The sequence below is a fragment of the Echinops telfairi genome, unplaced genomic scaffold (assembly GCF_000313985.2).
Source record: "Echinops telfairi isolate 266 unplaced genomic scaffold, ASM31398v2 ScPeMD7_70;HRSCAF=299, whole genome shotgun sequence".
Taxonomy (NCBI): domain Eukaryota; kingdom Metazoa; phylum Chordata; class Mammalia; order Afrosoricida; family Tenrecidae; genus Echinops; species Echinops telfairi.
In genome coordinates this window covers 38,663,438-38,685,827 of record NW_022103968.1, presented here as the reverse complement: position 1 = coordinate 38,685,827, position 22,390 = coordinate 38,663,438, and the positions used below count along the sequence as shown (strand labels likewise).

The 22,390-nt window shown below is 42.2% G+C and overlaps 1 protein-coding gene and 1 non-coding gene across 2 annotated transcripts in view; one reads left to right on the top strand and one right to left on the bottom strand.

The window, feature by feature from the left end:
- PANK1 (pantothenate kinase 1) overlaps positions 1-22,390 on the bottom strand; it is a 72,691-nt gene that overhangs the window by 31,615 nt on the left and 18,686 nt on the right. Inside the window, 1 exon segment of the mRNA XM_004701349.3 lies at positions 2,055-2,407. Coding sequence (XP_004701406.2) covers positions 2,055-2,407 — 353 coding nt within the window.
- LOC115870016 lies at positions 15,296-15,423 on the top strand. The gene has a single exon (XR_004046485.1). It is a non-coding gene; the product is annotated as a small nucleolar RNA SNORA44 (small nucleolar RNA).

Genomic DNA, 22,390 nt, shown 5'->3' with positions numbered 1-22,390 from the left:
GGGCTTAAGTGGAGAGGAAATGTTTTGAGAATGATGAGGGCAATGAATGTACAAAGGTGCTTTACACAATTGATGTACGTATGTATTGTGATAAGAGTTGTATGAGCCCCTAATAAAACGATTAAAAAAAAAGAAGAAGGCACCTCATGTACTTTTCCTTTACAGATGGTGCTGGCCTGGCCGGGCTGCTTAGCACAACAGCCTGCACTGGCTCTTGCCTCCAGTCTTTTCATGAGGTTCCAAGAGCTTAGCTCGCCTTAAGTACAGACTTCTTAATCTGTCCTAATTAGATATGGCCCTTCTCAGTCCAGAACTGTGAGAAATAGACTTACCCATGGTCAATAGAGATGATCTTTCTTCTAGAACATATATTACGCAAGGGAGGGAAGGAGGCACTCCCCACCCCCACCCCCAAGTTTGCAAAATGCTCCCGTCACTTGGGTTCAACTTGTGTTTTCTTGTGGAGATGGACCAGATAGGGTATCTCTGAGAGATCTACGGGGCTCAAAGCACTGGGGGTGAGTCAGAATTTTCTTCTGGCTCAGAATTGCTGCCTCCCTCTTACTCAGGAGGCTCTCCTAATTCCTTTAAGCTTCAGTTACCTCACCTATATGGCACAAGAAAGCTGTAGTTCCTGGTGTCCAAAGATTACATTTAGTCTTGATATCCTAGAAATTCATCCTCCTCTTCCCACTGGATTGCAACCATTGCTTCAAGGCGGTGACCTTTCCGAAGCAATCACCAGGCGTTATCTTTTAAGGACTGCTGAGTGGGTTCCAGTCAACATGCATTCAGCCAGTTCCTGAATGTATAACCATTTGTGCCACCTAGGCACGTTTCTGTTTATCTGTCCGGCTTTGTTTTCTGAACTATATCTCCTATTTCACTGTATTCTTAGCAAGCCCTATGAGATGAGGGTGGGCATTATAAAGATCAATGGTCTTGGCCATACAAGAAAGGAAATGCACAGATGCTAGGGTATCATTATATACAGAGAAACTAAGGCCTGTATATTACTCACCCACACCACCTGCTACTTAGCCAAGTTGTGGCAACTAACTGAGCAAGAGATACAATGCTAGCCAGGATACAGCATTATTCTTTTTAAATTTCCTGATCCCCAATCCCCCCACAGCATTATTCTTACTGATGGACTCCACACTTCTTAAATGGGATTCTTTATTGAGTAAAAGACTTCATCTATAAATGGCGCCAAAGATCTCTCTCTTTTTTCTGCGCGAAGCTTCTAAATGTCATTAAGACAGGATACTTAGGAGAGCAAGTGGGTTATCGTGACAGAAGTAGTGATATTTAGACGTCATAGAAGACCTTCCTGCAGGCCTCAGCCTATATGCGCATAGTCCATATATATAAAACTATATGTATCTATGTTTAAAACAGTCCGTATGTATCAAACTAGTATGCTTCTCAGCAAACAGTAGTAAGAGGCTGAAAACTTCTAACTGAAATATTTCGGAAGAAAGCATATACTATCTAGTCTTGGTGGTGCAGTGGTTTAAGCACCGAGCTGCTGACTGAAACGAAAAGCTGGTGGCTGGAACAGATCAGCCCTTTTGTGTGGAAGAAAGGTGTGGCTGGCAATCTACCGTCAAACAGATACACGGCCTTGGAAACACTGTGGGGCAGTTCTACCCTGCCCGGTAGAGTTGTCGTGAGCCAGGATCCATCCACTTGATGACATCAGTGAGCCTTTAGGATATCACACAGTAGTAACTACATTACACTGTAGTAACTCCCGAGAGAGAGAGAGAGAGAGAGAGAGAGAAAGAGAGAGAGAATTTTAACTGATACTAAGCATTTTCACACAGAATCTCATTTAGTCTTTACTGCAATAACCCTATGAAGTAGGAGCTTTCTATTTTCATATAGATGAGGAAACTGGAACACAGAGTTGAAGTAAACTTGTCCTAAGTCACAAGGGGTGGTGTGGGGGATAATAAACATTGTTGGTATGAGATATGGAGATTAAGGGGATTTTCTTTTTTGCCTGAGAGGTGGTTTTGCAGTTACTTGACAAGGACAAACCAACGTACCATTCGGAAGTCCTCTTCGAACTTGAAAGCCCCACCCCCTGTAGCACAGAGAGTCGTGTGGAGGCTGGAGAAGTTCTTCTCGCTGCCCATTTGAATGAACCTGTGCATTGCACAGCTGGGAAAGCGGATGAAGTGCAGGTTCCCTGTGCGCCCACTCATGGTCAGGTTTTTCAGTTCCAGGTGGACATCTCGGATGCCCGTTTTCCCATATGCTGTGTTAGATATCAAATACTTCCTGATGCTCTTCAGATTCTCAACTTCCTCTTGTTCCTCTTCGGCTGTAATATCCTTCGGTTCAAAGTAGACCAACTTAACCAGCGTTCCACCGATATCCATGCCAAACCATGGGAATGCTAGAGGACAGAAAGAAAAGGCTCTGTTGAAGTCTACACACTTAGAAAGGGGCAATTTGAACCCACAAAATGTGCAATTCTTGAGCATTAAGTAACAGTAGAGCATGTCTATCTAATTGCACAGTTAAGATCCACATCGTCTAAAAGAAGACACACGCAGTGAGCAGCTCACAATTTAAAAGGAACCTTTGACTCTCCCTACATTCGATTTCATGCAAGTCTGCCCCCAAATTGAGCATGCGAAGAAATATGACTCCATGGTTCCAAAAGCCAGTCTCAGTCCCCAAGTGCTTTGTTAAGCTGGGTACAATTCCAATATTTAAAGATAGATGTTTTGCACTCAAAATGGCTCACAAAGAAAGAGTGACCCGTTCTGCTGCCAAAGGAACACTGGCTATGCTGGGTGTCCTGAGAGATGTTGGCTGAAGTCTAACACACACAATGCCTTTCTGGGGGCCTTTCAATGGTCATTTTGACAGCACTCAATGTCTGCCTCACTAAGTGATTTTATAAACTGGGCCAGGACAGCTTTACCCCACAGAACAAACTGGAAGGGAAAGCGGGGAGGCTTAGTGAACCCCATGGTCAGGGAACTGTAAAGATAAAAGCTCAGATAGGCTCTAATTTGACTCTGCATGAAGTGGAAACACTCTCTCCATCTCCAGCTGTACCTCAGCCAGTTTCTGACTTAGGGAGGCAGACCAGGTATTAGATTACAGTGTTTTGTTTTTTAAAGTTCCCCAGTGATTCCAATCTGCAGGCTTAGGAACTATAAACCAGAAGAGCTGTGGTCATTGACCAGCAAGCCAACACCAAACCACCAACTCCAGACAATCTCTGCAACACACTCGGTCACTTGTATACGGTTAACATTACAGAACCACAACACCCCAGACCCCAAAAGATCTGGAGCAATACATTCCACTGACGGGACCAAGTTACTGAAATCTTATTACCTTCGTGGAAGTTTGCAAAGCAGAATGCGAAGATCCCATTGTAGGCTTGGAAGGTTCCTTGTCCTGGCCAGGGATAACAGAAACCTAGGAACAGTTCAGCTCCACTACTCTATTCAGTTTATGCACGGCGTTTATTAGCTCTTCAGCATCAGCGTAGCCCACAGTGACGGATTCGTACTACAGAACAGGGCAAGCCCTGAAATTAGGATTGGGAACCACTGCTTTCTAGGAGCAGGGCCAGTAGCTAGCCCACATTGAGTCCCCTGTCCTCATCTGGGCAGGGAGCAGAAGTCATTAGAATGGTCTCTGGCTTCCTTTAGCTAGAAACTTTCTAGGAATTCTTTTTTTTTAAAAAAGTTTTATTAGCACTTCATCCACATCATACAATTCAATAATTCAATCATATCAATAAGAGCTATACAATTGTCTCCATATTCAATTCTAGAACATTTTCTTCTTCTTTGTAGTCATTGTTATTCATGTAATTATCATTATTTTTTCTAATGGTGGCAAAAATATACAAAACAGAACATTCTTTAATTCCACAACTTCTGCTTGCTTAATTCAGTGTTATTGATTATATTCATCATGCTGTACAACCATTATTGTCTGTGAATTCTTCAAGAAATAGAATAGAAAAATAAATCGCACTCTCCCTCATACAGGCTGACTAGACCCCTACCAGTAAACTGGGTTCAAGATCTCCTGTGCAAGGAAGACAATCAGTATTACATGTACTCCACTGTATCTAAACAAGGAAGCCTTTGCCTGCTTCTACAGGGGGGAAAAGGGTGTTCAGAACATTGCTGGGATCAATATTTTGGAAAGGTCTGGCAACATCTTTTAAAACGACAAGCGTGCAGCTAAGTCCTCTCTTGGACCATGCAAATAGAAATACAAAGGTAGGTATGAGTGCACACTGCAGCAGTCTCTGGAGTCCAAATTAAATTTAAAACAACTGGAAGCAAAGTACATGCCCTTCAAAAGGGAGACTTTGAAACAGAGGGGTGTGGCAACCAACAGTCTATCTTCACCACCAGTTACCATGACTCAAGGCGACGACTCCATAAGGCTACATGAGGCCGTCATTGCAAAGAAAGAATGAGATTTATACCAGCTGACTAGATAGCTTCTTCTACTGTTCTCTAGGAAGAAAAGTATGACAGAGGTGACCCAAAGTGTACATAAGTTATTGACCCCATTTTGTTTGGGAAAAATTTTTTTTCTCCATGGCAATTTTTACTGTTTCATGTACGTGTGCAGAACTGAAATGTGTCTTGAAAGGCACAGAAGGAAAGGCAATGGTCACAACATGAATACACACAGGGAGGGCACAAGAAAGGAGATTAGAGGCAGGCGCTCCTGTGTGCCTTCGAAAAGTAAACCAAGCAGCAGTAAACTAGATTTTCATTTAAAAAAATTCTATTTCCATATAAAGACATCACTAAAAGGTCAGCTGAGCAAAAACCCCAGGGCACTCCGTTGACCCCATTTTGGAATCAATGCCCAGAGGTAAACATCAAAGAGTGGGGACTCTAGGCACAAAGTGAGTTCTTGCTCAGAGTGGCGAGGACCTTGAAGGAATCGGACATACGCCGTCTGTAACTGCAAAAGAAACCTCTCACGACATTTGCTTTTAAATTAAAAATAATCTGCATAGCAAATTATAAGATTAATACATTGGGAGAGGTGGTGAAAAAAGGAAGGAAAGCCAGCCCATACATGTGTATGATTGTGTGTCCTGCAGAAAGGCATGCACACCCTGGCCTCCGGTTGTTATACTGATAGAGGGTGACAGGAGGAGCAGGCCGTGAAAGCAGGAGAGCCAGGGCACAGGATGGAGCCGAACTTACAGCCGGTAAGACTTTTAGTACATGCAAAGTGAAAAATAAAGTGTCTTTTAAGGTAGCATAGAATGGATGGAACAAGCTGTACAGACACAGAAAAAACCCCATCTAGTTCTGGACCAGAAATCTCATATTCCCCGAGCCACAGCTGTTCCGAGAGGCAGAACCTGCCCACGTTCTTTCTTTGGCTGCATATTGGTAAGCACTGAAAACTGAAGAGGTCTCATTTGAAGAAAAAACAAAACAAACTATAGCAGGGGGTGCCAAATAATTTCCTAAGTTATTTTTTTACAACCTGGAATCTTCTTCTTGTTTCTCCTACTCATTTTTGAGCCATTTTGAAGCTTTCCCTGTCAACTATTGGAGAAAGCATCGAACAATGTCTTATCAGCAGCTTTGGTATGGAGCCCCGAGGGTGGCCCAGTGGGTTGGGCTGAGGATTGAGGGGTCCACGGTTTGAACCACCAGCTGCTCCACGGGAAGAGTATGGGACAGTTTGCTTCTGTACAGATTTAAGCATCAGAAACCCACAGGGGCAGTTCTACTTTGTCCTATAGGGTCACAATGAGTTGGAATCAAATTGACAGCAGTTGGTTGGTTAAGGTAAAAAGGGAATAAAGAGAGAAACAACTGTAATTCGTTTAAACGATAATATAAATGGCTTTCATTTACCTGTGTTCATTTCTCACCTCCATAGAAAATTTTATGTTCCTTTATGTACATTTAAGAGCCGAAGTGGTGACATGCTGGGTGCTGCTAATCGCAACATTAGCATTTCGACACAATCAGCTGCTCCCCCGGAAAGATGAGGCTTTCTACTCCCACAGAGTTACTGTCTGGAAACTGCCCAGGGGCAGTACTACCCTGTTCTGTACGGTCAACTGAGTTGGAAGTGACTTGATGGCAGTGAGTTTGTTTTTCGTTGTATTTTAGTGCTTTTTCAAGATGCTGCCATATTTTAAATGTAAAATTTTCCCTATGTTCCTGATATCAGTGTCTTCTTAAACCTAAACTTCTCCTGCATAAGTTGTGGATGAAACCTGAAAATGGAAGAAGGTGTTTACACTACTCTCCGCCATGACTCATTATTTTAAAGCCAAGAAATTCTGATGTTTTGATAAATTTAGCTGAATCACTGCTAAGAGACTGTTCTGTGCATAACAAGAGAAATCATTTTAGATACTGAATGTTTGCATGTATTTTTTATTCCGTCTTCTTAAACTAGATGCCATCTTAAAAAAAAATTATTTCTGAAATATTCATCAAATACGCTCTGCATGAATCCAGGTCCAAACTGTACAAGATTTCCACCAGAAAATAAACAAATCAACTCATTCATTGTTTTCTGGGGAAAAAAAAGAAAAAGAAAAAAAAAGGTTTCTGCCGTGGTGAGGTGTACAGACATTAGAAATGGACATTTTGGAAAACTACAAAATGTTACAATTTAGGTTCATCTCTCTGAACATATTGTCGAAGATGAAAGGAACTAATTCTTAGAGAAACTTGCATGTGTGCATTGGGTAACAGACACACACAAAGATGTTTACTGCAACAATTGTGACAAAGGAAAAATGGTAACCACTAGATGTCCATCAATTAGGATACTGTAAGGTGAGTACAATATGTATCCCAATACTAGGGTACCATACAGAATTAAGAGAATCCACTAGCAGTCTGTCTCCACATGTAGAGATCTAAAACGATGAAGGAAAATGTCTCTTTGTGAGTAGAAATGAGGTGACTGCCACATCCAGGCCCGCACTTTCAGTGACAGGCCTAAGAGCCTCTGGCACAGAGAACGACTGATTCGTCAGCCCACATCCTGGAGTGAGGATGCAGCCAATCCTCAATGGAGGGCAGATGTGAGCACAAAGTAAACCTTTGTTCTTTTAAGCCACTGAGATTTGGGTGTTAACTTTCACTGTTCTGGAACAGGGCTTTTCTGATGGATATCAAAAATGGCACACCGCTTCAACAAAAACAACAAATATGGCTTATAGACCAGCTAGTAGGGAAACAAGGAAATAGATTTTGAACACTGGTGAGGTTTTCTGTATAAGTGATCATGCAGGGTAAGGCCCCTGGCTGGCTTCCACAGTTAAGCACTTTGCTACTAACTTAAAGATGGGTTATTTGAACACACCCAGAAAGGCCTGGTGATTTGCACCCATCAAGATCACGACAAGGAAACCCTATAGAGCTCAGTTCTATTCTGGAACACGTGACCACCATTAGTTGCAAGTGTCTTGATAGAAACAAGTTTGGCTTTTCAGGTGGTATTATTAGTATTTTACCTAATGGAGGCTATCATGCCTATTTTGGAAGGTAAGTAATACACATACCTAAAGAATGAGTGGATCCAGTGGAAGAGATGAAAGTCAAAGGTTAGTAGCACACACTGGTTATTACAGTCTACTAGGCTAACTGCAAAGCAGATACATGGTGGTGCTGCTGGGTGAGCACTAGGTTGCTAACCACAAGGATGGCACTGCCAACTCACCAGCTGCTCATAAGTCAAAAGACGAGGCTATCTGCCCCTATGAAAATATAAAGACTTGCTATGAGACAGAATTGGCTCAATGGCAGCGGGTTGCTTGGTTGGACATGCTAACTGCAAGGTTGGTGGCTCAAACCTACCAGTTGCACTACAAGAGAAAGATAAGGCTGTCTACTCCTGTCACGATTTAGTCTTGAAAATTCTATACAGAGTCACTAATGAGTGGGAGTTCACTCAGTATAAGTGGGTTCATTGGCTAAATAAGAAGAGAGAGATGACTTCAGAAAATAACTGGTTTACAAACAAAAAGGAAAAAGACTGAGAGTCCATACGGCGGTGGACTTGCAGGGCTGAAAGCAGCAGCAGCTTCTTTTCCCTAAGAGACAAACAATAAAACCAAGAAAGCCTTTGAGGTCAATTACTCACAGCTTTGTGGTGACCTTGAAACCACGAGAATGGCTACTGCACCCACTGTTAACACTCTGAAACATTAAGATGCCTCCAAAGAAAGATACAGTTAAGTTTGTGGCTTCTCAGTTACCGTATTTACTCATGTATAAGCTGAGTTTTTCCGCATTTAAAAAAAATCATTTTATTGGGGGCTCGTACAACACTTATCACAATCCATATATACATCCATTGTGTCAAGCACATTTGTACATTTGTTGCCCTCATCAATCTCAAAACATTTGCTTTCTACTTGAGCCCTTGGTATCAGCTCTCATTTCTTATGCAATTTTTATGGTAAAATTAGGTGCCTCGGCTGATATTCGGGTCGGCTTATACTTGAGTATAAGTGGTAATTCCCTCACTTAGAAAGCTCTAATGGTGTAAATACGGCCCCTACCACAGCCTGACAGGTTCAGGGATCATCAATTATGTCAATAAAGCAAGCGTGGGAGCACAAATGCCAAGGCAGGTGACAAATAAGTATCCTAGTAAAGAACTGAGGGCAAGTCCATATGGAAATTAACTTGAGTCAAGTGGATAAAGAACCTATTTCATTTTTAAGAACTGTCCTGTACAGAAACCATGAACATAAACCCCTGAAATCTGGGCACACTGTTCAAGATCTAATAGAATTCTTGAGCCTCCAATCTTATAGAGAGTACGCAGCTGAGAGAATCTGTTAGCTCTAAAAAAAATTAGTTGTAAGAACTCTGCATTTGCATAAGTACACTCCACAGGGTTTCCAAAGGCTGTTTGGGAAGTAGATGGAGTCATTTTTTCCCAATGTACCTTTGAGTGGGCTCAAACTTTGAACCTTCCAGTTAGTAGTCAGGCACTGTCCAGTGACCTGATCAGCCCCTAACCAGGGCATATTCCACAATGATTGCTTCAGACCTGATCAAGGGGAGTTATTAGAAAAGGAAACCTCCTAAAGGGCAAGGGAGTCCTTTCTGGGGCAAAGAAGCTGAGACTCAAAGGAACATCTCCGACCTATAGGCAGGGAGCCCAGAGGGATCTCAGAATGGCTTCAGCATTTTATAAGCATTTGGCTGCTAAGCAAAAGGGCCATTGGACACTCCTCAGGAGAAAGAGGAGATGGTATGCTCTATGCTTTCAACAAGGTACCACTCTGGAAACTCTGTGGAGCAGCTGTAATCCCAAACTGGTCCATCTTCAGTTATTAAGGGAACACAAGGCCAAGAAGCTACTAAGCAGCCAGAGCACCAACTGACAGCTGTTGTGGTAATCCCTAGAACCCAGATACCTGGGGAATGGTGTCTTGGGAGCTGGACAGATCACCGGAGGGGCAGGGAAGGTAGGGAGAGGATCTGCTCTAAAGATGAAACTTTAAATTAAGTAAGTGGCTGACAGCAGGGAAAGACTGGTAACCAGAAGAGAGACTCTCGAACTAAGGACTTCAAGGCTCTTGAACCCGTAGTGAAGCATATGGCTCATTTTGTCCTCTGAGGTATGATTTTTGCAAAATCAACTAATAAAGCCTGGCTCTTGCCAAAGTGGGTACAGATGGGATTTCTGGAACGTTCATAGGAAAACACTTGTGATTACCCAACAGTAACCTCATACGGGATAGGGCTGTCCACTCCAGTTCTCGCTCTGCAGACCCATGAGGGTATGGGCCAAGTGGAGGGCTTATCTGACCCACCAGTTGCTGGGAGGAACAGAGAAGAGTTCAGGGTGTCGACAGCGTTTCTTACACGATGCGTTGGGATTGATCTGACGGTGGTGGCTCTGGTTGGTTTGGTCAGCATCCTGGAGTCGCTTCAAATCACAAGGAGCCCTAGTGGCATAGTGGTTATGTTATGAGCTGGGCTGCTAACCACAAGGTCTCTGTTTCTAACTCAGGAGGAAGATGAGGTTTCCTGTTCCCATAACACTATGTGGACTTGGAAACCCCAGAGGCAGTTCTACTCTGACCTATAGGGTTGCTATGAGTGGGAATTGACGAGATGGGCGTGAGTTTGATTTTGCTTTTCAGACCAGACGCTGCTGGCTGTGTTCCAATCACCTTCTTTCCAAAGAGGAGTATAGATTGAGTTCTCCAGTCTGTTTTACCAGTATATATATATATATAAATACACAATGTGTGTGTGTGAGTGTGTATTGGGGGGGTGGTAGAGGCATGAACAGCAAATAACTTGTCTTTTTAAACTCATAAGTAGATCAACTTCAAGAGGAGTCGCATCAGAATTCAGAGAACTACTTTGTATCACCCCCCAACTTACAGACTATCATGCAATTCCAGGATGCTGTGACTGGGCAGGAGTTTGAGGTGATCTCCTTTAGGGGAGGGACGAGTCTAACTACCTGTGAAGGGAGTGAGCCAATCATCTGATACTCAGAGGGGCCGACCACAATTATCATCAGTGCTGCTGGCCACGTATGTTTGGTTTTCTTTCTTCCAGGTCCCAGGAGTTGGGTGGCCACTCCTGGGTGGGACCAGATGACTGACAGGGCCAGTGAATATGGCAGCATGAATGGAAATGGTGTGTGCTACTTCCAGGCAAAAGCCTGGTGTGGCTCCATACTGGAGCTCTTGTTCCCTCTGTTACTCTGACCAGTGAAAGTCTCTGAGGGAAAATGAGTCAGGATGGGACCTCCAGCTAGATCCTCCACAGCATGGAGTGAGTGAGAAATAAACCTTTGGTTTGAGGTGTTAAGCCACTGAGATTTGAGAATAGTCTTGCCTCTACTGCCTAATATAAAACTCACTGTCATTGAGTCAACTCAGACTCACTGTAGCCCTGTAAGGCATATAGGAAGCCCTATAGGGTTTCCAAGGCTGTACATCTCTCTGGGAGCAGAGAGCCTCGTCATTCACCCTTGGAGTAACTGCTGGGTTTGAAGAGTTAGCAGCTCATACCTCCTAATGCACTTGACTAATATACCCTCTGTCAAATTCTTGGTCCCCGCCCCCTTTTTTTCTAACAATTTTACTGTGTTTTAGGTGAAACACACAGAAGATTAGCTTTCCATTCAACAATTTATATGTAAAGTGTCCCGTGACAATGGTTGCTGTCCTGGCAGTGATACGCTCTTTAATGAATGGGCTTTCTTCTACTTTTCCCCTCCCTTTTGAACTAGGACCTTCTACTGTGTCCCTGGTTAGAGCCATACTTAGTGGTGGCTGGACACTAGTCATTTCTTCTGATCCAAGGCTAAGAGCCCTAACTAAAAGGGTAGCAGTTTGAAACCACTAGCTGCTCTGAGGGAGAAATATGAGCCTTTCTACTCCTGCAAAAAGTTACAGGGTCACTGAGTCAGAATGGGCTTAATGGCAGTGAGAAAAAGACAGTCTTGGAGCCCACAGGGGCAGTTCTACCCTGCCCTACAGGGCTGTTCTCAGTTGGAACTGACTTAACGGCAGTGAGTTTGAGTGTTTTGACAGCTAGACGAGGCTGTGGTTTCTGGGGGCCATTCGTGCCACGGGCTAATGACCTCACTGAGTCTCTGGGTTCCTTCACTGTTCGTTTCAGGCAGGTATGTAAGCGTTTAAGACCCTGTGTTGCTACTCCCTGGACTAAGCGCTGCAGAATGGTTCCTTTCTGAACTCTGTTTGCCAGTTGACCTAAGGCTGTGATCTCTAACCTTCAAGCCCTATAACTCAGTCCCAGGACATGTCTGGATATACTTACAACCTGTTCATAACTGGGCCTCTGGGTGTTAGCTGGCTTTTTTCCCATGGAGCCTTCCCTCTCATGTCGAGCCAGATAAAGGGAATGCTGCTATTACTGATAAACATTTGGTAAACGAGTTGCCAAGAGGTGACCAACTCGTGGTAATTCTATCTGCTGCACAGAACTGTGCTCCATATGGTTTTCTTTGTGTGTGTGTGTATTAATTTAATTTTATTTTTAATCGTTTTATAAGGGGCTCATACAACTCTTATCACAATCCATACATACATCAATTGTGTAAAGCACATTTGTACATTCATTGCCCTCATCATTCTCATGGCAAGTGGATTGCCACGCCTTTTCTTCAAGACACCTCTGGGTAGGTTTGAACCGCCAAACTCTCAATTAAGTAATCTAGCATTTAACCATTGTAAGAGAGTGCTAATAAGAAGATGTGTAGTCCTATCCTGTTATATTTATTTCCACCTACAATTTTCTCTGGATACAAATCGAGATGGTTAATCAGTTAGGTAGCAGGAAGTTAATTTGTTTTCTACGAATATACTACTATTTATTTTCATAAATATGTTGTGGAAATTTAAAATTTATAAATTAATTTAAAATTGATATTGCAAGATTTTAAAACACAGGCAATTTCTCAAAGATCCTTTTTAGTACTAGTATACTATGTGAGGGGCACTCATATTTTCTGCAATAAGTTTCAGGAGTACACAGTGAACTCCAAATAACAAAGAAGGAAGTCATAATTGAAAAGAATGAAACTAAACAAAGTTCTCCTACTTATCAAAGAAACAATTTTAAAAGAGTTACAGGAACCACATGTGAGAAACATCTACTGGCAGTGGACTTCACAGTCTGTGGAACTAAATGTAAATTCTGAGGCTTTCAATCACCAGTCACAGAAATTTAAGATGTGTACCTGTTAAGACAAGACTCTAATGTGGCTATTTCTTTTTGTATGTGAACTGGGCATCCTAGTGTTCTGAGCTCTTTGGGCATGAACTGGACAGGTAAAAGTTACAGTCACACTGCCATACAAACAATTACTCAAATTCCGTCACTGTGGGGCTCCTAGACTGTTAACTCTGTAGGGGAAGAGACACTCTCAGCTTTCTTCATAGTAACAACTTCCTCAAGGTTCCACAATGTTGGAAGCTGTTGCATTTTTCTCTTACTGGGTAAAATGTTCATAATACCATGCAGGAACAGGATTGTGTGTATGTGTGAGTGACAGAGTGGGTGAGGGGAACACTGAGTGTTTATTCTATGGTAGTTTCTCCTCTATTTGCAGATAAACACATGGGCCACAGATGGGAGGGTGACAAGGTACCTTCATCATCACTCTTGTTGCCACTAGACAACAGAGCATATGTTCAAGCACACAAGTGCCCTCCTGTTAAACACACAACTTCCGCCTTGTGTGTACAAACAGCCCGGGTCTGGCTGAGTGGTGGGATGCCCAAGGGCTTTCCTCTTCCCAATGTCTTAGATTTATGAAATTTAAGATATATCTTGTTCTTTGCCCAGCAGCAAGTCCCTTTCTTTTGGTAAATGGATCATCTTTCTTGAAACTACCACTTGTGCTCTCACCTCATGTGCCCCGAGTGGCGCTGAGGCCACATCTAGACCTGGCCCATCAGAAGACTGCATTCTTTTTGAGCCACAGGGATGGGCTCGGATGTGGGTATAAACCCACCCAACTCACTGTCATCAAATTGATTCTGACTCATACATCGTTATGGGAGCAGACAACCTCCTCTTTTGCCCAGTCAGTGGCTTGTGGGTTTGAACGGTCAATCTCGTGGTCCAATACTTGACAGACATGAGTCTAGGAACCAATTAGTATGTGGGGATGTGTGAATGAAGGCCCACTCTTCCCTAGGATTTGAATCCAGGGAGATGTAAAACCCAAGCTGCTGGCCGCCATCTTGCTGACATGGGATACTGAGAGTATAGCTAACACGGAGGAAAGCACCCCCCAGAAGGGGAAGGACCTGATCTCAGGAGCACTGTTCATGCCTCTCAATTGAAGGCTTGCCTGAGGTCAGACTAAATCCTGCCCCTTCAGTTTCATGAGCCAACAAATTCCCCATTTTGCTAGGCCAGTCTAAGTTAGTTTTCTGTTAGAGAGTCCCAACAGATGGAGTGATAATGGGTTTCTTACTTGGAGCCGTTTACTAATTTGTAACGCGGAAACAGACTAAGTGATCACTGAATTTTGTCTGGTTTTCACATTCCATAATCTTAAACTCACACCCTTCTAAAACCATAATTTTAGCAGCATAAAACACAAATGTTGAAACCCTGTAAACTATAAGAACTATTTACGGATCATAACCTTGAAGAAAAGTGGTAAATGTAAAAACTCAAAAGGGTTTCTATTAATGCTGTAAAGTGACCCATAATCATTACACACAGCGATCCGCTATTAAATATGCAAAGGAATTGGAGCCATGGTTTCTTTCAAATTTAATGCGTACAGGGTTTCCTTAGTTTGCCTTTGAATTACATGGTAATGCTGTGTTAGCAGGGGCACTTACACTGCTGATGGTTGAATTTGTAGGTAGGTTGGAACGGGAGTCTATGGTTCTTATTTAGCCCTCCTTTAGTGCAACTGGCAGAATCCTGGTGGTGAGGTGGGTTAAGCACTGGGCAGCTAACTGCAAAGTCAGCAGTTGAAACCCACCAGTCATTCCACAAGAGAAATATGAGGTTGTCTGTCTCATAAAGGTTTGTCATCTCAGAAAACATAAGATGCAGTGTTACTCTGTTCTATTGGATCACTGAGTCAGGACTGACTCCATGGCTTTTGCTTTCAGTGCAAGAGAGTAAGTCTTGATTGTTCAGTGGTCCATGTGCTCGGGTGATAACTGGAAGGTCAATGGTTGGAACGTACCAACTGTCCCAAGGGAAAAACACAATCTGCCTGCTTCAGGAAAGATCTGCCCACTGGGTAGTTTGTGCTGTATCTTACAGGATCATCCGAGGTCATACTGGACTGCACTGTATGTCGTGGGGAGTTAGTGCAAGAAGGCTTGAGATTTGTTCAATAATTTAAAAACTGCAAATGTAACAAGTAAGGTGATTGTGATGAGAGATACTTTGCCAAGTAGAATCTCAGTTGCCTTGTCTCAAAGTGTGGGAAATTAACACAACATTAAAGGGCAAGTAAACTCGGGGAAAATCAATTTGAAGTTGGTAATGGGAGACTCTCACTGAAATAAAAACCACAGATTCCTATACCCTTTGGTATATTAGTTACACTTTATCCTAAAGAAATAATTAGCATACACCCAAAAGTATAGCCTAAATTTAAAAGAAAATTATGGCAGTTTTGAAAAACTTACTTCCCAACAATAGTGGTCTGGTTAGAGAGATGATTATCACTGACACATGGAAAAGGACACTGCTATTACAGTAATTCTGTAGGATGACATTTGCTGATGAGAGGAGGGCACTTATGTATTTGTCGGGTGACTAACGGGTATGTTTCACATGGTTTTGATTTTGTTTAAAAATTAAATGGCAACTGCATGCAAGAGCAACTTGGAGAGAATGACCGCTCAGGCCAGCAAAGTCTCTGCAGCTGCCACCTGCCTTTCTATCACATTCTCCAGGATCTGGACAAGGAAGCCGCCTACCTAGGTCCAGTTTTCCATCAGTCTCCATGTCGATCTGTGGCTCGTAAAATAGCCTTGTAAAGTGATGACGCACAAAAGATCTAGAGTTTTGAGCACTGAAGCACTATGGGAAGAAAGAACTTCAAGCAGGTCGTTTCATATGCAGCAGAAAAGTTTTAAACTGTACCTGGCTTAATAAAAAGACTTGTGGGAGTGGGAAATAAATATTAAATGGCAATATGGACACAGAAATCAAGGCTAGAAATTTCAAGTCAAAATGTTAATAGCAGTTTTCTCAGGATTGTGGATTTGGAGGATGTGTTTCTTCTTATGACGCCTTTTAACATAAAAAAATGTTTTTTTATTATAATTAATAATAATCTATTTTAAATAATTGTTTTATTTTTTAATAATCAGTGTCTTATCTTTCTAGTCAGAAAAATAAATTACTTCACTGTAATGATGTAAAGAACATTAAGTGGTTTTAACTTGACTTCAGTGAGTAGGCAAGTCGATCTGTGTTCCTGCCCAAGGAATCTCAAAACCCCAAACCACCTCACTCACTGCCACTGAGTCGATGGGGACTTACAGTGACACAGGGTGGAGCTGCCCCTGTGAGTTTCTGGGACTGTAACTCTTTACAGGAGTAGAAACCCCCGTCTTTCTCCCACTGAATGGCTGGTGGACTCGAATTGCTGACTTTATAGATAGCAGTCCAATGTGTAAGTAACCATGACACCACCAGGGGCTCCTCACCGGAGAACAGTACGGCTTTATTCTATGGACTTTATTCGCCAACTCAACTATCTCTTCCCTTCTTACCCAACCCACCCATTTCTACTCATATTAAGCTATGGAAGGGTAGAAGGCATAACTCATCAAGAATGACAGGGGAAGTCAGACACCCACGGCAGAATTGCTCAACCAGCTAGATTTTCGACATCACAAGGGCTCCTTGAGGTAAGAATTGGGGTGAGAAGTGATCTGAGGTTTACCTATCCACCTACACTTATGTAAGAGCAAAACCGTATGTTAAACTTGGCCGTTCAAAACACAGCTAAGTTGGGGTGGGGTGGGGGTTTGCAGGAAAAGATCACGGTGGGAAAAACCATGTCCCTGTGAGAATAATCTTTCCCCCCCTGACACGGTACCAGGTTCCAATCAGTTTTCTTCTTCTGTCCTGGACAAGGGTGACAAGAAAGGGGTTGATCACATCCTCCTATGTAAGCTGGCAAAGAGAATAACAAAGATTCTGTTTGGAACGTCCAAGTCAGGTTGAAATATTACCAATTCAAACCCACTTGCATCTCACCACTTCAGTCCTACAGGTTGATATCGGTTAGGCACTGTGCTTAGCGCCTGTGATAGTTTTAGGAGTTCATGATAATATTTTGATTTATTTTACAATCAAAAGAGATAATGATAAAAAAGATGGAAAATCAAAGGATAGCGTGCGCGCGCATGCACACACACACACACACACACACACACACACACACACACACACACACCTTCCAGGCAATGGCAACCATGAAAAAGGAGGAGTGGCAATATTAATCTCTGGGAAGTAGACTTCAAGGTAATATAAAACAGATTACATTAGGCCACAAAGCAAGCCCCCACAAATTAAAAAACAACAACAGTGAGATCCTGCCATCTATTTTCTCAGATCACAATGCCATAAAACTAGAAATCAACACTAGAAAGAACAGGTACAGAAACACAGACACAGAGTCTGAATGACATACTACTTAACTACAACTGAGTTACTGATCAAATAAGGGTGAAATTAAGAAATTCCTTGAAACAAATGAGAACTATAACACATCAGAGCAAAACATTTGGGGCGGAGCAAAAGCAATGATCAGAAGTCAATTTCTAGCCATCAACGCACACTTGAAAAAAGAGGAGAAATCCAAAATCAACACCTTTTAACATGACACCTCCAACAACTAGAACAAGGGCAACAAAAACCATCCAGCAATTTAAAAGAAATCATAGAGATTAGAGGAGAAATAAACAAACTGGAAAACAGAAAACCAATGGAAAAAAAATAAGACAAGAAGCTGGTTTTTGAAAGGGTTAACAAAATGGACAAACCTCTGGCAAACTTTACAAAGGAACAGAAGAGGCAAACATCTAGAATCAGAGATCAAACGGTGACATCGGAACAGATCCAAATGAAATGGAAAGAGTAACACAGAAAGACTGTCTTCCAGCAAATCTGATAATCTTGACGAAATAGACCATTACCTAGAAATATACCATCTACACAAATTAACGCAGACAGATGTAGAAAACCTAAACAGATCTATAACAAAAGAAACAAAAAGGTTTTCAAGAACCTTTCAACCAAGAAAAGCCCAAGACTAAATGGCTTTATAGGGAAATTTTACCAAGTGAAGAGCTGTCACCAATTCTATGCAGACTGTTCCAGCACACAGAATAGGCAGAAAACCCCCAAACCCATTCAACGAAGCCAGCATAGTCCTGACACCAACAGGCAAAGAGCCCACAGGGACAAAATATTACGGATCAGGATTCCCCGTGAACACAGACTAAACAATGCTCAACAAAATTCTGGCCAATATAATCGAAAAATACACAAAAAAGATAGACAAAAATCTACCATATATACTTGTGTATAAGCCGAGTTTTTCAGCACATTAAAAAAATCATTTTATTAGGGGCACATACAACTCTTCACAATCCGTACATATATCATTTGTGTCCAGCACATTCGTACATGTTGCCATCATCATTCTCAAAACACTGGCTTGAGCCCTTGGTATCAGCTCATTTTTTTCATTCCCTCCCTTCAGCACATTTTTAATGCAGTTTTTGTGGCAAAATTAGGTGCCTCGGGTGATATTCGGGTCAGCTTATACTTGAGTATATATGGTAGTTTGCATTTGCAATTGTAATGAATTTCTATGATTTAAGATTGCATTTCCTTGAAGCAATTTTAATTTTAGCATGTAGCAGAACTAAATTTTAAAGTTGACAGTTGGATTATATTAATTTTGAAAAACACTTTATAAATGCCACTCTATTTTCCCCAAGTTTGCCGAATCATAAAAAAACGACTTAGGAACTTTGTTAAAAAAATGCAAACTCCTGGGCAGAGTTCTTGCCTAACAATTTTGGTTCTAAGAGACTGGTGAAGTGCCCCAGTTTTTATTAAGTTTCTAATAAGCACCCCCTGAAATTCTTATTGGAGAAGTTCAGAACTTGTCCTCGTTGAAACAAAACAAATGGGCCACATATTAAAAAGTATAGAAAGTGGTCCTTAAACACTCTTCGGGATGGAATTGAGCTCACCCATCATGGAGCAACTTTCAGCCAAACAACAAACAGGTCGATGCGGTGAACAATAATACCTGGGAGGTACACATCCCCTAACCATGTGAGATGTCAAGGGCAGCAGCTGCCCAGGGATAAAGCTCAGAGAGCAGGAATGGATGGAAAAGAAGGACGAATGGAAACAGAAAGCATGGGAAAGTAGGGAGCGGGCAGTGTTGCTACATTGTGGGGACTGCAGTTAACACCATGAAAGTTTGTGTGAACTGTTGAATGGAAAACCAGCTTGCTCTTTCTTAACCTGTTACTCAAATCACAATAAAAACGATTTTGTTTGTTTTGTGTTTTTAAGGTGCCACAAAGCACTTAAAAAAAAAGTCTGAGAAATCCGAGTCTGAACGGACTGTCCTTCTTGCCTGTAATTGTGAGGGCAGGGATATGAGGCTGAGAATAGAGGGCAATAACCTGTAATGGCCTGGCAAACTGTTCCTGTTCCCAGGAGCCTGAACACTGCTAATTGTTTGTTAATGAAATTATTTGTGGGAAATTTATGAGTATCATAGGTGATGTTCTCATTTCAGATACAGTTTTTAAAGTTCCAAGTGTTACCCATCCATGTCTAACGCTATGGCTACTGATTGAGAAATGTCCCACGTAAAATTACATTTCACAAACGGGCTCTTCTCTCCTGATGACTGCTATGGTAAAGGCAAGCATGCATTCCTTCATTAAGTAGTTGGCAGCAGTACTCACAGTGAGGCAACCCAGGTGGCTGACCTTGACATACATAGATAATTACGTAAAACCACAACACACGCACATACCAACATCAAAGCAATGTAACTTTCATAGAAAACCATGAACGAGGTGCTATTTGAGCAACCCCAGTGGGTACAGACATAACTTGTTTTCTCAAAAATAAGACAGTGTCTTATATTAATATTTGCTCCCAAAGATGCACTAGGTCTTATTTTCAGGTGATATCTTATTTTTCCATGAAGAAGAATATGGTACACATTTATTGTTTATTGTTTTATTAAAAGAGACCTCACACTTCCTGTCTGCTCCAGCTGCCCTGCTGCCAACAGTGAGCTGCGCAGCACCCGCTGCTACGGTCGAGTCCAGAGTTACGGTAGCTTCGGGGGGCCTTATTTTCAGTAGGGATGCCTTATATTTCAGTGAGAGGCAAAACTGTAAGTAGGTCTTATTTTCGGGTGATGTCTTACATTCGGGGAAACGTGGTAGATTTAGCTTGGATCTGGGCCAAACAGAAGAATGACCGAGATCAGTGGTTCTCAACCTTCCTAATGCAGCGACCCTTTAATACAGTTCCTCATGTTGTGGTGACCCCCAACCATAAAATTATTTTCATTGGTCCTTCGTAACTATAATTTTACTACGGTTATAAATTGTAATATGAATATCTGATATGCAGGATGTATTTTCATTGTTACAAATTTAACATAATTAAATCATAGTGATTAATCTCAAAAACAATATGTCCTTATATATTGTGAAATATTTATTTCTAATTACAAATAAATGAAATTTTGTCTTGAAGCATGGTGTACCATGGGTTAACAGTCTTCACACTGGGTACTCATATGTGGGCGTATCTACATGTGGGCAGACCTGCCTGGAGACGGATAGAGCAGCAGTGTCTCGGTTCCTAGGACCATTAGAAATATGTATTTTCTGATGGTCGTAGGCAATCCCTGTGAAACGGTCATTGGACTCCCAAAGGGGTCATGACCCACAGGTTGAGAACTGCTCGCCTAGCTGGAGATAGAGCTGAGGGGACCCCAAAATGTCAACCCTATGAGATTATAAAAAGTTCTCTCTCAACCTCTTCCTATAAAAGTAGTTCGGGCCACCCTCACCAGAGAAAGCGGAGTAAAAAGAAGCGTATGACTTTAGTGTACACCAAACATGGCTTCCTTCCAGGACCTGCCTCCGCCCGTCAGTCCCTAGTACAGGCATCCTCAAACTACGGCACATGCGGCCCACCAAGGACATTTATCCGGTCCGCCGGGTGTTTTTGCCCCGTTTGTTTTTTACTTCAAAATAAGATATGTGCAGTGTGCATAGGAATTTGTTCATAGTTTTTTTTTTAACTATAGTCCGACCCTCCAATAGGTCTGAGGGACAGTGAACTGGCCCCCTGTTTAAAAAGTCTGAGGACCCCTGCACAACTCAGGAAGGGGAACGGTAGGCCGGTGGAATATTTCCTGTTCCGCATGCTGTCTGGGAGAAGATGGGAGAAAAGCACGATCACACAAAGCTAGGTCACCCCCACCCTCCCAAGAAGCTGGCTTCTTTTGCACTGTCCTGAAGAGCTAGACGATGAATACCAACCTTCCACGTGGTTTTCAGTTTTCACACCACCTTCTTCACGAGAAAGGCAGTCCCTGGACTGAAACGTACAATCCACAGTCAGGGCTAAATAGACGCGGAAGGCTCAACCACATGTGTGTGAACATCTCCCATCAACCACGGTGACCACTGTCCACCAGGGAGCATTTTCTCGCAAGCACTCCCTAATGCCCTGTGCTGAGGCATGGCATGGTAATCTCATTACCTGCTTAAACAAATCCCAGTTTAAATCATCAAGAGGTTTAGTTTTCTTTCTTCACAAAGACACCAGAACATGCTTAGTTACTCCAGGGATGCTACTGACAATTTAACACCAGAGAGTGGTTAATTAGAGACTTCAGGGAGAACGGCATTGCTTGGCTGTTCCAGCTAGGAAGAACAACAGGTCTACCAAAAGGGGCCTTTGTTTGCTTATTTTAGCCTTGACTATGAAAGTTGGGTGAATCTTTAAAGTCAAGCCGGGTGGGGACTAAGGAAAGATATGGCAGCCTACAAACAAAATTCTAAGTGTTCTCAGATAACTGGAGGTCAACGGCTTGCTTATTAATCCATTCATTTAGTTATTTGTTTTTATATATCTAGAAAATATTCACCTTAATTTAAAATTTTGATATTTTTGTTATGATTTGGGTGAGTATATAGAGAAAACTGATTTTCTATTCATCAATTCACAAACTGATTCACGACACTGATTGCAATCCCCACAGTAAGTCTTCCCATTTTCTTCCTGTTTGCTGTTTCCATTTATCTTCTTTCTTAAGCCTGCCTGCCTGCCTTCTGAGCATAATCCTTAGACAAATGCTGGCTCGTACATGTTCATCTTATAAGCCTATCGTTTAAGCCAAAGGGGTGGGGTGGCTTAAAGAGTTAGAGTGTTGGTGATATAATGGGATACACTTTGGGCTGCTAACCCAAGGTCAGCAGTTCGGAACTACCAGCGGCTTGGAGGGACAAAGATGAGGCTATCTACTCTGGTTAAGAATTACAGTCTCTCAGAAACCCACAGGGCCAGTTCTACTCTGTCCTATAGGGTTGCTATCAATCAGAATCATCTCAATGGTAATGAGTTTGGTATTTGTTGGAAGGGCCATAACATCTGGGGTTTTACCAGTTTCTATCAGACCCATAAGCTTGGCCCTTTACTTTTAGTGGTTTCACATTTTTCTTCCATTCTATCAGAGCAGCAGTGGTAGCCAGAAACCATCTAGTTCTTCTGCTCATAAGGTTATTAATTGTGTCCCTAGACAATGTAAGGCACTGTGCTAGTGTTATGATGTACTGGAG